The 15,087-nt window shown below is 37.7% G+C and overlaps 1 protein-coding gene across 1 annotated transcript in view; it reads right to left on the bottom strand.

Annotated features, from left to right (window-relative positions):
• VPS41 (VPS41 subunit of HOPS complex) overlaps nt 1–15,087 on the bottom strand; it is a 113,915-nt gene that overhangs the window by 46,710 nt on the left and 52,118 nt on the right. Inside the window, exons 8-10 of the mRNA XM_087767068.1 lie at nt 10,726–10,845; nt 7,427–7,573; nt 6,164–6,230 (exon numbers count right to left, since the gene is read on the bottom strand). Coding sequence (XP_087623194.1) covers nt 6,164–6,230; nt 7,427–7,573; nt 10,726–10,845 — 334 coding nt within the window. The remainder of the gene's footprint in view (nt 1–6,163; nt 6,231–7,426; nt 7,574–10,725; nt 10,846–15,087) is intronic.

Below are 15,087 nucleotides of genomic sequence, written 5' to 3'. Positions count from 1 at the left end.
CAAAACAATTAAAACAAACACAGTATTGAAGTAAATGGGAAAGACCGAGGTATGGCCATGTGTCATACATGTTTATGCCTGTCATAAGAAAAGATGGAAGATATGCTGACAGTGGATCTACTCTATGTTCAGCCTCTATGTACAGCTGTCAAACAAATTACCAGGAAGCAAAAAGAAGAAACCTGTAATTTTTTTTTCCATTGTTCATTAGATGAAATACATGAACTATACCACACTACAGAAATAATATAAAATAAGATAATATATGCTACATTATTTACCCAAACTATAAAGCAACTTTCTCTGGAATTTAAAGATCAATACACATGTTGTGGACTGAAACTAAAAGAAGTCTATTTCATTTAAATCAAATCTCAAAAAGCAGCTCCTGCTTTTCCACTGCAGATTTATTGACTGAAATTCTGGTTACAGTCAGATGTTTTGGCCATTGATTTCAATGGGGCCAAGGTTTCAACACTGTCTTTTGGGAAAGTAAGCAGGAAGCTGAACTAGCATGCAGAGAATTAACACGAAACTTAATGTGTGGAGAAAAAGAAGTTGGTGTTTGTTTTTTTTAATTCCATATGATATATGAAAGAAATGGAAAAGGCAACACACAAGCTAATTTTTAGGTAGCCCGCTCATATATCAACAGCAGCAGAGCCACAAAGCACCATGAACTGGCCCAGCTTACCTAGAACTCTGGTGCACTGTTAGCTGCTGGGGCGATGCCACTGCACATTCCCAAATTAACTTTTAACCAGCTACTTCAGGCACATCTGCAAAATTGCAGTCATTGCTGTAGGCCACAGTACAGCATACCCTTAAGTGTTTTCAAGATGGTATTTCCACCATCAGTGCTTTTACTGAGCTAGGTTATTTATGCAAAACAAAATAGTATACAAAATGGCATGTTTTGATTAGCTATGATCATGTTAATGCAGTTGCATCTGATATAAAATACAAGACGACTTTTTTTTTCTTTTTTTCCACAGTACATGCATTCAGTTCCAGCTAGAAGACCACAAAAAGTCCCATATAAGTATCACTTAAGCTGTCTTTAGATGAATAGAAGCAAATCACAAAGCATAAACATATATACGTGGTATATTTTTATTGAAATAAAAGAATATTCTTACTTTCAGGTGTACTATCCAACATAATCCTTGAAGAAAATACAAATCTCAAATTTTTACATTTAAGTACTTCCTTACAAATGGTTGCTATCTCCCATAAGACTCCGCAACAGCCTTCATATATTCAAATTTCCAGGGCAGACCTACCTCTGACTAGAAGCCTGAGCAGAAAGTTCAGGATGTGCCCAGTTAAAGAAATGTCAGCTGCGACTCAAAAGGAACTGTAAATTTCTGGGGAGGAGCAGTGAAGTAACCCACATGAAGGTCCTTTATTTGGGCTTGAATACCCTTAGAACTCCCTGCAAATTTTCTACCTGTACTACTATATGCGAAATCAAGCAACTATTTACCTAATCACATACATATTTTGGCATTTTAATGGACTATCCTTTTCCTTGAATTTCAGTAGGAAGAGCAGTAGGGTAAGACTAAAATCAATGGTGGGTCCTATACATCAATGCTTAACAAAAACTGATGCTTCCAAACTTGGAATTCATACCCTCTACTATTTATTTATAATCAAAACGGTTGGAAAAGTCATATTCAAATTTATTTTTGTTCAAATGTTGAAGGTCCAGAAAAGCTTGAGAGAAAATTTAGCAACAATTAATCAATCATTCTATATATTACTTCAAATGCCACACGGCAAAGAGGATGAGCATCTTCATTAAAGCAAAGCAGGGCAATGAAAATGATACTGTTAATTGAATATGATCACTGAACAAAAAACACCACTTAGGCTTAAAATCAAAACTCTGTAAAGCCTCTGTCACTGAAAGCTGTTGCCTTACTACTTGCTACCAGCACAGAATGGAAATGAGCAAGAATTTTGCTACTAAAACAAAACAATTTCCTCAATTACAGTATCACACTAATCAGCAACATCAGGAAAAAAGCCCACTACCTCATCATGCCAGTAATCATCCAGCTGGTGAGGTTTACTCTTTCAATTAAATTAGAAAAATGTTTTGTCTACTGTACACAGTGTTACAATTTGCTGTTTTACCTGCAGTCAGGTTGTGTGAAATAGAAGTGGTACTGTGGTGCTGAAATCATCTTACCCTTGTTTCACCTCACACAGCAATAAAAAACATCTTTAGAAATACGGCAATTGCCTGTACAACTCTCTAGCTACTGACACACACAACCTTTAAGGAAATCCCGTGGAATCCTTGATGACAACTGGAAAGTCAGGAGGTTAGGTTTCAAAGCTTCAAAGTTGATTTTGTGAAAAACTCTTTTTTCCATTACACATTGAACTGAGAAAATTTCGTTAACCAACAGGGAAAATATTCAGGAGTCTGATAGTCTTGACTAATTTTATCAAGAAATTTATAAATAATCGGTTTGGCTTGCGGCAAAACAAGATGAGCAAAAGTCTAAGTGGAATTGGCTATATAAATGGGTTGGGTTTTTTTATTTTTATTTTTTTTTTGGCAATTTGTTTCTCAGAGTGTAGCAGACTTGCTCCAATGAAATGTTTGCATAAATCAGCATATAAAGTTGATGACATTTAGTCACAGTTAATTTCCTGCTCATCACATTAATTAATTAAGTTCTGTCTATATAAAGAGAAAAATGCTGGTATGGTAGATCCCAGTATCTCACTTTACAAATAAAAAAATAAATATTCCCATATTTTCTTTTCAGATAAAAACGTGCAATCTCAATGCTTGGTGGTACCTTGCTGCGCAGTTATACAGCTACTCCCTCACAAAACATATAGATGTGTTGTTACAAGCATACCCACAAAACATGTAATTTTTAAAACAGAATTCTACTTTGTGGAGAATTTGGGGGAATGCAGAAGGAAGACAAGTGCTCAAGAGGCATTGCTGGCTGGTTGGCTCCTGGAATTAAGCTGAGATTCCTCAGATAAAATTTGGGCTGAAATAAATTGAATAGGAAGTCTCTAATTGACTTCAAGTCCTGTAATGACTTCCAGTGCTAATCTCTATTTTCCACTATCATTAACAACCTGAGTAACTGAGGCAGAGATGAAGTACTTCTCTACAAAAGTATATAAAATCACAAGCTACCTGACAAGGCCATCGAAGACTAGATGCCCCATTTCACATTGAAAAGGCATTGTATTAACTGCAAAGTGCTAATTAGTTCTTTAGCAACCATCCTTCTTGCAGGCTCCAGTTGAGGAAGGGTTCCCTGTTCAGATGAGAAGTTGTCCAGCATTACAGCTTTTGTACACGCATCAGGAGCGAGCACAGAGGTCAAGCACTCTTTAAGAAGGATCACAACGGCATTTAGTCCACGTTAAGCCTGTAATTCAATACCAATACTTTCTAATCAATACACTACTTCACAGCTGTAGCTGACAGAGCTAAACTGATAGGATCTGCTCAGCTAACATACATTTAAACCTAAATAGAAACATTTCATTGGAGTTTATTGTCAACACTGAATGAAGACCTACGTAGGCAATGAACTGTAACATTTAACCAGAGACAACGGAAAAGATTACTGAAGAAAAGTACCATTAATATACTGAAAGATGTAAATAAAATTAGCAATGCCACACAGATCTCAGTGCATGAGACTTGTATACTTCATCTAATTTCTCTTATATGTAATCACGGCATTATCTTCTTTAAAATAGAACAGCTAGAACAGTTCAGCAGTGTTACTTTCCCACATTATGGGCCACCTGGTTTAGCATCACAGTAGCTACCGTATTTATTTCCTGCCTCAGAGTACCTATGGCGATGTGTCAAGACAGAATCAGAAGATGAGGAGGACCTTGTTACACAGGGTCCTATGTACCTAACTTGCAATGCAGGAAATGCTCCGTTTCCTTATTCACTGGGCTGCAAACCATTGAAGAAACATTTATGATCTACTGATGCCATCATGGTTTACTATGAGATTATTGTGGAACTTCGAGGCCCTCAAAATGGCTCTAAAAGAGTATAAATCTGAAACCATTAAGATATGAGAAAACACTATATTGTCATAGGCTCCATAGGTATTACCCTGATTATCAGAGAACAAAGTCTCCTACTTCACCTCTAGTTTTGCAGAATTCTAAGAGCAGGAAGAAAGAAAAAAACCTAAACAACCAAACAACAACAACAAAAACCCATTAAACATGACAAAAGTTGTACTGTGTTATGGGTTTCATTTTTCATAAGCATGATGCCAAGACATTATGAGCCAAAACATCTAAAGGATATTCAGCTATCCTGCCACTGAAGGATATTCCTGCCTTGTGTAAATTCTTTACATTATGAAAGTGTATCAGCTTATGCATCCACTTAGGATATTAATAGTCTTGCAAAAAAACTATAGTGGCTGCTGGTCTGCCCATTAATAATATCAGACCTTCCAGCTATGCCTTTGAAAAGTAAAGTTGAAATAAAATTGAAATAGATGCTCTGGCATGACACACAGCTCTCAAGAAGACCTTCTATGTGATTACATCAAAAGCTATTGTAATTTATATTGAGACCTGAACAAATAACGTCTCCCTCTTTTCCCTCCCAATCTAATATCCACGTTCCAATGAGTGCTGCTAACAGCATTTGGCAGAGCTGTTCCAGTGCTTTGACCTGAAACTAGAAAGAAAAATCTCAAGCACGTTGTTAACAGGTTAAGTGAGATAAAACACCAGTCCTCAAGAACACAGAGAAGATTTTAGGCTAAAAATTCTAAGACAAAAAAGTTACTTCCACAAAAATTTCTAACCTTCAGGTCTGCACTTAAATAGTCTGACGACAGCTTTATTTTTTTTTTTAAAAAGAAGTTTGAATAGTCAGTTACGTAAGACTAGCTCCCTCCACATAGACACATTATAGCTGAAGTAGAAGTTGCCTCTGTTCACTTGTCACTATGTAAACAACCCTATTTAATTATTTTCTAAAAGCTACTTACAGGTACAGAAAAGATTATATAAAAGATCTGAGGCTAAAAGTCAAGACCGAGCTTCTCCTTGACAAAATTCTCTCAAATATCCTAGAATTCCACAGTTAATTATTCTGTTGGGACTATGTAATCTTAAACAACAAATAGCTTTCAGGTCTCAGTTAAGTGTCAGGCATGCCACTGTCTCACAGTATCCAGAGTTCCTACAGAGTTTAATAAGTCTCCTAGTTGATTTTCAGAAGCTATTTTAAAATGCTTCTTTCCTGAAATCAGAAAGCAGAGTATACACCCATGCCATGCACCATTATAATTTGACATAAGTCGGGATCTTGCTTGAACACTTTTGTCTACAATCTCATGTCACTACAGTCAAGACAAGGAAGCACCAAAGTTTACAAACTGTTGTCCACTCTGGTCTGCAGAGTCCTAGAGGGCCTGTTTAACTTCCCAGCACTACCTCTTCATAGATATTTCCTTTCCCCAGAATAAGCTTCTGGGGACTGTTGTGACTTTTTGTTTACATCCCCTCTTCCCCTCCAAATTTCCTTTGAATTCCACTTTATACTTTACTTAATACACACGTTTTGTCAAGACCTTTCCTATTAATCAGCAATAATGAAATTTATTCACATCACCTAAACTAGACCAATAAGAAAGCAATGGAGAACCATAAAATGCAGAAGCAAAAAGGGCAGCGAAAAGAAATTCAAATCAATTTTCTAGCATTATACTAAAGAGATGTTTAAAAAAAAAAAAGAGAAAAATATTATGAGCACTGTAGTCAAACAATACATAATCAAATAAAGTAGCATCTATTTTCTCTTTACTACTACACTGATCATCATTTAACCAAGATGAAAAACCAAGTTCCCTGTAGGTATCTACGTGAAGGGAAAATTAAGACATCCACTTTTCACGCAAGGATCTCTGACTTTAGATGATCACAGAATTTAAGACTCTCTATGAATACAAAAAAATCCCAAACTATGCAGGAGGACATTATGACAACCTCATCAACTAAAAATGAGGAGACATTTATGTTATGACTACATGTTGCCTCTGAACTGTAACAGCTTTTTCAGGCTAGAATGTTAAAATAGACCTTTAAAGCTTATATAATTTTGAAAAAGAGTGCATTTGTACAATCATACCTATTTCCACATAGCGGTTTGGAAGGTCACGCATTTCACTGGCATGCCGTTCTTTTACTGAGCAAATCTAGGAAACAGATATTTGGATCATTATGATGAACAAATTGTAATTCCTAAAATGATAGAAATTCCTTTTTTTTTTTTTTTAATGAGGCATTTCTCAGACATGTATTTCTGTATTTTGAAAAACACAGGCTGTAAAACAGTGACAATGCATCACTGAAGAAGAAAACCAGACAGGAAAGTTGTAGCTGTAGTTCACAGCTTTATGCATATGCTGGGAGAGGAGAAGGAAGATGGACCACACAAGAGAAATCTGAAAACATCTGTTCACTATGATTTCTTCACAGTTGCATATATGTGAGTTTGGTTTTGGTAAGTCCTCACACTTTGTGTCTCATTACCTTATAATTTCAGTAAGAATATGCTACTGCAACTCCCAATAATAGAAGGAGAGTACGTACACGTAAAGAAATGCAAATACCCAAATGTTGTGAGGCACCCACAATACAAGGGGGAAGACAGATGCCAAACTTACGATAAACCTCCTCATTTGTAAAACTCTAAGTTTAATGCTCCAAAAGCTTTTTACACTTCACCTACTTCACTTTACCCTCCCTTTCCATCTACTCCTACCGAGCACTTTTAATTTCCCACTGTGCAGTGATGTAGCAGTCTGTTATTAGAAAACACCTAACAGGCTTCTAACAAACTCATGTCTGGTGCTGGTTTGAGCAAATCAGTCAGTCTGCAACGCACAAGTTCGACATGCCAGTTCCCTGCTGAAAGCAGAACAAACCCCCAAGCAGCCTGTCCCCGACCCCACCTCTTTTTTTTCCCCCATGGTTGATCAAAATTACGTGGCTGTTTCAGCAGTCACCACCTCCTCCACCCCCAAAACAATCCCCTTCAAAAATACCTCATGGTAAGTTGTTCTTCCTTAATGCTAATCAAAAGAAACAAATTCAACAGCCCACTAAAAGCTTTCAAAAGAGGAAATCTCTCCAAGGCACAGGGGAGAGAAGTGTCCCTGAGGATTACATTCGCTGCGTGCTCACACAGAGAGATCTGTCTGACCGCTGGGTGTCTATCACTCCTCCTCCTCATGAGGGTCAGTTCAATGACATTTCTATGGCAGCAGGAGTTCTGCACACTGTAGTCAAACCAAATTCTATTTTTTTCGATTGTCTTTGCTTTTCAGAAATAATCCTCTGTTTGTCTGTGATAACAGCAAGCATTTATTACAAAGACAGGTAATTGCACCTTTACTGAATTTCCCCAGCCAATAATCAGCGTTAAATTATCCTTCCAGCAAAGGCTGCAGGGATACATATCTGGGCGAAGGCTTATGTCATCTCGAGGCACATTGGTAATTCTTTGCTTGGAGATCATGTCGAGTATTTTCACGCCCTGAAAGTTTAAATACAAGAGAACTTTATTCAGTATGACAAACTCCTACTCACCACATCCCGTATTATTTTGTACGCTAAGGCAGTCACAGCAGTTTATGGCATAAGTTTCAGGGTAGGGCTGAGCATGCCAACAGAAAAAGCTGTTGATACAAAGACCCATCTAACCCAGGAGGTGACAGAAGGAACAAAGGGATTAAAGTTAGATATTTTAAATCCACATGCCAAATGAAAAGATATAATAAGCGAATGAGTGACAGATTAGCAACAGTTCAGTTTGTTGGGCTGCTGCTACTACTGGAAAAAATCCTGGCACTTCCACAACAGCCCCTGTAGAGAAGCAGAAATTTCCACCTTGGAAAAAGAAAAGATGTGAAGCAACAGTTCATTAAGATAAATGAGGCCAATCTGTACTTCTCCAGAAATGCATTTCTACTCTAACATTAAAACAGAAAAGCAGGCATATTTAAATGACGGTTGGTTTTGTATGCTGAGATTTTTGACTGCCTCCTCAGGAAATCTCCCAAACTAACAGAACAAAAAGTTTAAAGAAAGGAAGATTAAAGTCATTGGGGGGCGGGGGGGGAAGAGCCATTAATCAGATTTTTCCATGCCATTTAGAAAAGGTGAGCTATAACCTTTGCAATAGCAAAATGGAGATTAATTTCATGTTAAGTAATGACTTGTTCTTAGTGATTTAAAAACAAAAGTCCCCAAAATAAACCAAAGCATTTTAGTAGATATTTCCTTTAAGCTCAGTGAGCAGAAAAAACAACTTGCATGATCACAGAAAAGGGGATTGAAGGAACCTTGAAAGGTCAGCGTCCAGGATGCCATTCCATGTTAGAATTTTCTAGTGAGAAAAATGATTTAAAAGATTCTCCTACCTGCTTCTGTTCCCCCCCCCCCCCCCCAAGTTTCTATGTCCCCAGCTGTACAGATTCAACTGTTTTTAAGTCAAAGAGTCTAAACATGAGGGTCATGGTGTAAGCCAGGTTTTGCCTTTTTTTTTTTTTTTCCTTTTCTTTTTTTAAAATCAGAAGGACCAATAAGTGGTATGGGCGTATGCTGAGTTTTTTCTCCAGTGATCTTTGTCACTGAAGAACTGTGAGCATGGGACACACTCCTATTCACATCTCCTAGGTTAACAGCCATCAAGGTTTCAGAAAAAAAAAAAAAATTAACAACTTACACACAGCACCTGCAACATACAGAGCCCAGATCTCTGGGTAGTATAAACAAGGAGCTTACGTTTTGTGTTTTCTAAGCTCATCTGATAACATTTGCAATCTTGCTTGAACTGGATTTTAATAAAGTTGTCTTTTATTAATCTTACCACTTTGTCTTCAAGGATGATTTTCAGATAAAAGTGACCCATATCACACCTTTGTTTTTTCTACAAGGCAGCAAATCCTACATGGGATATACTAGCTTACATTTCAAGTGCCTCTCAAATGAATAGCATAGGAACCTCTATAATTAAAAGTATGCCATTTGCATCATGAACCAAAAGCACTTCCAGAGTCAACTTCATATCATGAAGGAGCCTAAAACCTGTTCAAATGGGAGTTAGGCAGTCTAATGCCTCTAAGGATTTGGTCCTCAGGTATCTCAGTTTGTAAAACTTACACTCTTGGTCGTGGAGGAAGGAGAAGAGGGCACAGCAGCAAACATGGGTTACCTGAGCATCTGACAAGCAGAATTAGACCTTGCCTAAATAACATGAGGCCCATCTCAGAATACCCAATATCTTGACAAGCTCACATACAGTATGCCAAAAAAAAAAAAAAACACGCATAAGGAAATAAAAACTAGGGGGCCTCACACAGACAGTTAGAAGCAAGGCTATAAAAGATTTTCTCTGACTTTGAGAGAAAAAAATGGAATACAAAACCTAGCTAGAGGATGGAGAAATTTTTAAAAAGGTAAAGAGGGAAGGGAAGGGAAAGGCCAATAACCAAATATATTAATCTTTTGGAGGGCAAGTGTCATTTCATTTTTCATTGAAAGATAGGCCCTGACCATGACTTTTTGTCTTTGACAGATGGCTCTCAACATTTTATTAGTATTCTGTGTTCTGATGTGGCACATCATCTCCAGGGATAGCTCTCCTCCTATCTATTCCCAGCAGATTCACCTAGAATATATATTTTAATTGCATGGCTCTGAAAAGAACAAAACCTTCAAAAGAGCTAATGTTATGATGATCAAGCACTCATTGAAATTTCAATTCTAATGCAGTTATTAAAGGGGAGTAAATAAACAAAAGTCCACCTCTAACAATTTCATATCAAACTGGGTTTGAAAGGAATAAAAGAACAATGGCTTTAAAATATTTTAATAAATGCTTCCCTTCAGGAGGGAAAAACAACAGAAGGAAAAAAGCTAGTGTTTCAGAAGCACTTTCCCCATATTTTAAAATAAGACTTTGGAATTTAGACATGATACACACTTAAAAACATATCCCTCACTGCTGAGCTTTAAAACACAGACCTTGACCCATCAATTAGATATACAGTGATAGGTGAAATGCAACACTCAGCATGAAAGCAATGGCTCCCTTTAAAATATGAATTACACTTAGAGGAAAAAGGGCCTATTTTCGCCTAAGTCTAGCCTTTTCTAGAGGCCTACCAAAATGAGGAATTATAACTATCATTTTTTTATAATCTGCAACATTAAAAGCGCATATAATAATGTCACTCCAGTACAAATTATAAAATCCAGACAGGTTCGGGTTTTTTGGGGGGGGATGGTGAGGGTGATGAAGTTTTGGGTTTTTTTTCAATAAAGAAGATATATGTTGGCATTCCTTTCTCAGACAGTTTGCTTCAATATGTTGCAGTGGTCAAAACTCTGCTAGACAACAGCGTACAGCAGCACACACCCCCAACAGTGGTATGTAGAACTACGTTTCTTAATTTCTTCAGAAGTGGCAATCCTATGGTGAACACTAACTAGCCAGCATGAAATGCCAGAAGAAATGTCTATGAAGAAGTGGGATCTAAAACACTATCCTTCAATGCCTTTTATGCTCAATTCTTCAAATGTACCATTTTTCAATGGAATACTTTGGCAATTAACACTGAAATATTTCAAATAGTGTGACGCAGCAGTATTTTTGTTCATTTAACAGAGGTGACAAATACTTACCATATTATTGGCCCAAGCGATTAAGTGTCCTCTCCATTTTACATTTCTTATATTTCCTTCCCCTTCATGTAAAACTGAAGGCTTCCATCTATTCATCCAGCCTCTCTCATATAACAGCAACTATGAAGGAGTGCAACAAGAAATATTTCTGTGACACAGTACTGTATGTAAACATGGGAGATATTTTTTGTTTCGTTACCAAAGCCAACGAAAAATACACACCTATCACAAAGCAAAAGCAAATACAATCATTCTTATATAGTACATATTCATTGAGAATCTTGTATACTGCAGAATTCAAGTTACTTTAATAATAATATTAATAAGCAAGCCTTCCACCAAGTTTCTCCAGAGAACAATAAGTATAATTATTTCCATTTTTTAAGGATAAAGAAATTAAGGCATTTGAGAACCTAAGCCTACAGCACTAGTGACAACACTTCAGAAAGCTGGTAAAGAAACCAGGCTGCCTCACACCTATCCACTGATCTGGTGATAGGTTCCTTCTTCCCTCCAAAAAAACAGGAGATAGGAAAAGCATCCCATATGTCTGGTGTAGTCAAAGAAAATAATTGAAGACTCGAAGACTTTGGCCTTTTGCTTGACCCCACGTGGAATTACATGGCCCTCCATGGGGCTCTAGAGATGCTGTGTGTTAGTCCCACACGTGCAAACTGCACTGTACCACAAGTGCTGCTGATTGTAAAACTTGTGTGATTGGGAATCCCGGGTTCTGCAAATAGGGAAGGTATGCCAGAATATCTAAAGGCATAGGAGATGTTACAAAATGCTTTGCAGCAGCAAAGAAAAACCCAGCTACATGCAGACAGTTTGCATGACAGTCCAGCTCTTCTACCAGTTCCTGTATGGTTTTAGAAAGTTATTTAGTAGGATTACAACACGGTATCACTTTGAGTGATGCAAAGTGCAGCGCTTGGAGGGATACCTAAGTAAGAAGCTGAAGCATCTACAAAGATCATACTCTAAGGCACCAGTCCTGCCAACTTTTGCATGAGTACACCCATGTACAGACACATGCACAACCTGAACCCGAGCTCACATGAGTGCACAATGACCATTAAGAGGTGTAAAATTGCAACCTGCAAGGACGTTTACTATGCTAAAACCCAAATTAGTGCCTATGTTGCTAATATTTCCTAACATCCAGCTGTACATGCTTTTTTTATACCTGGTTTCCTCCTGCCCATATTTGCATAAATACGTCAAATGATAAGACACTAGTTGTTTAAAATAACATCTTTTAAAGAAATAAGGGATTTTTAACGGCAATTACACAGACTGCTTCTCTCTCCTAAAGCCACAAGATGGCACCAAAAGACAACTATTTTCTCCAAAAGTTTAAGGCAGTCACTACCTGGGACAGTCTATCAAGAAACTTCTGCGTGAAGTAGGCTGCAGACACCAAACTTCTCACTCAAGCTCATCTTGCCACTTTAACCCCACCCAAAATGACTCTGTGTCCTTCACATAGCTCACATGAAGGCCCGCCTTTTAGACAGTCTACGTTTTTTTCCCCACCTACAAAAAGGCTACTCAATAAAATTCTTAGAGAGTACGCTATTTTACAGCAACCAAGGCACGACACTGAAAGCAGGGGTAACGTCTACACTCATAAGGCAGAGGAATGTGCCCTAGCAGGCTGGCAGGTGGATGTGAAGCACAGGAGCAGCCCAATTAGCTCACTCAGAAGCTGAGGATGTCATTAAAAACTAAGCACTGTGCTGATCCAGACTTGAAAATCACTTTTTTCCTAGTTCACAAACTCCTAAGGAGAGGCTTGAACTCACTTGGATGCTTCTTTCAATACAGTCCAATAAAAACAGCAGCAAATACGTAGTATTTTCATCTGAACTTACTGGACAAGGCTGTGAAAACTGACATGGATGATGTGAAAGGTTAAAACTTGCTGATGTCAATTATATTAACTGAACTTTGAATCTTTTCTGCTTGTGACTGAATTGTGATTTAAGTTTATTTATTACACAGAAGATCCAGAGTGAGCTTGGAATGACACTTCACAGCTGTTTTGTTACTGTTCATGGTTTGTGAACATCATGCTTTTTCAGGACTCTCTCCCCAAGTAAGAAGCTGCAAAGAAAATATATGACCTGAGAAAGAACTGGTGAGGAGAAAAGAAAAAAATAAAAGATCCTGCTCGACTCTAAGCACATGCTTAATTAAATTCTCAGACCAAGGCAGTAGAAGGCAACAGTCTGGTATTGCCTTTAACAAAGATGGGAAGTGAATCTGAGTAACTGCAGCACCCAGAATTCCCTGTTTCATATCAGCAAGTGCGATAGGTCCAACACTGAAGCCAAAGGACATGCAACATCGTGGCTTCAAAAAAAAAATTTCATCTCAAAACATGCTTTACTAATTTATCTGCAATAGAATTATCTGCGTTTTATTGATATATGATATGATATATTTATTATTTCTTACAGCAATGACACCTGGAAACTGAGTTTCTGAACCCAGAACTTTGCTATATGGTTTGGAACTGCTATCCACTGAATGCATCACTCTCAAAATAAGCAGCCTAATTTATCTCTTGGTCTTCCTTTCTGTCTTCATAATGTTTATCGCACCAGAAAGCCATTTAAAACTTGAAGAGAAACTAGACCCATAACAAAAATCTACTGTTTCTGAAGGGGTTCCTCCTGCCACCTCCCTCTCTTTTTGGTAAGGGAAAAATATTTTAAGGCTTTACTTCCCATAAATCCCATATTTTGGCAGTCAGCATTCACAGTACTTATATTTCAACAGCAGCCACAAAAGATAACTTTCTTGCATTCTCTGCAATACAATTTATATTTTCCCCTTTTTTATTTGCTCTGGCAAATCTTTCTAGTCCTTGGTTACAATATAGTAGTGCTTAGAATGCACTTCCAGCATCTCTTGCATGTACCGTGACATGATAATATAGCTAAAATAAAATAAAATAAACTTTGACTTCAAGGGTCCCCGCCCACAATCCTTCACATTGCATTCCGATAGTTCAGTACTTATTATTTTGTGAATCTTTTTAACTGCTTATGCTTGTCCACTGGATCATTAAGAAAAAAAAGACACACTGAAACGCATGAGACAAGAGGACGGTGCAGGCCACATTTTGGTTTTAAAAACAAGTTGATATAATTCTCTTAGATTAGTGAATACATCTCTCTGTATCTTTCACTACCAGGAGATTGAGCTCTTTTTGGAGGAGGTTAAAACTCTATTCTAGAGTGCATCTGCGAAAGACAAGAGTCTAGTGCTTGGATTTAATAAAGCCTATCATGCCATTAGCATTAACACTAATTACATGTAATCCCAGTCTTTAAACTATGTACAGGAATTCTCAATCCTCTGAACAAAGAGGGCAATCATTACAGCATTGGTAGTATCAATACGGTGAAGTAATTTAATTCAATTTCATCCCACTACCAAATACCACCTTCAAAACACAGAAATAAAAGACGTCTATTGTCACGGAGTGAAAAGTTTCAAAGGAAACACACTTTTACTGATGCACTATGCACAGCATCATTGCTTTGTTTCAACATAGTGCCTTCTCTGTAAAGATCTGGAGGAGTTTTATAGAAGAAAAAGGCTGAGACTTCAGTTTGTAACGGAAGAGTCACCTTTCCTTTCCCTATTGCAGCACTGTTGGATTAGTTTTTATTCCACACAATAAGAATTAGAGAAAAAACTCCCTGTATTTTCCTTGTCCTGTTCTTTGTTTGCCTGAGTGTGAAGATGTGCCTACCTGTGGCATTTATTCTGGTTTTTGGCACCTGTGTCACCATTTCTCCCCTCAGCCAGGAAAGATCACAAAAACCTAAAATGCTACTGCCATGGTTACAAGTGATCACTATAGATATTTATTGTTTTCAGCATAAAAACATTTACAGGCACAGCTAAGATTAACAGATATGAGAGAGTAACACAGAACAGCATGCCACATGAAGACTTACTGTTTAATCGTGCATCCCTAGGAAAATATATAGCAACAATAAAAAATTATCACTTCTGTTTGGAACAGCGATGGACTGGATGAGCTCAAACGAGGCAGAGAATAATGTGAGCCTCAAGTTTTCAACTGAAGATGACTTTTCAAACCATTGTCACAAAATGCTGTTGTCAAAGGAGCTGGGGAGGGGATGGGGAGGGCAGGAGGTGCAGTCAAGGGAAATCAAGCAAGGAGGCAGCGGCAGACAACAGCAGCATTGGGAGGTAAGTGATGGCAACGGTGAGATACGAAACAGGAGCTGCTGCTGTAGTTCATGGACAGAGAAGCTAGAAATGTTGAGGTTTAATACAAACAAATGCCATAGGACTTTTATTAGGCTGTACTTTTAA

The sequence above is a fragment of the Nipponia nippon genome, unplaced genomic scaffold, assembly GCF_047370975.1.
Source record: "Nipponia nippon isolate SJK-2023a ecotype South Korea unplaced genomic scaffold, ASM4737097v1 scaffold_1, whole genome shotgun sequence".
Classification (NCBI taxonomy): Eukaryota; Metazoa; Chordata; class Aves; order Pelecaniformes; family Threskiornithidae; genus Nipponia; species Nipponia nippon.
The sequence above is the reverse complement of the archived record's forward strand: the minus strand, read 5'-3'. Positions and strand labels throughout refer to the sequence as shown.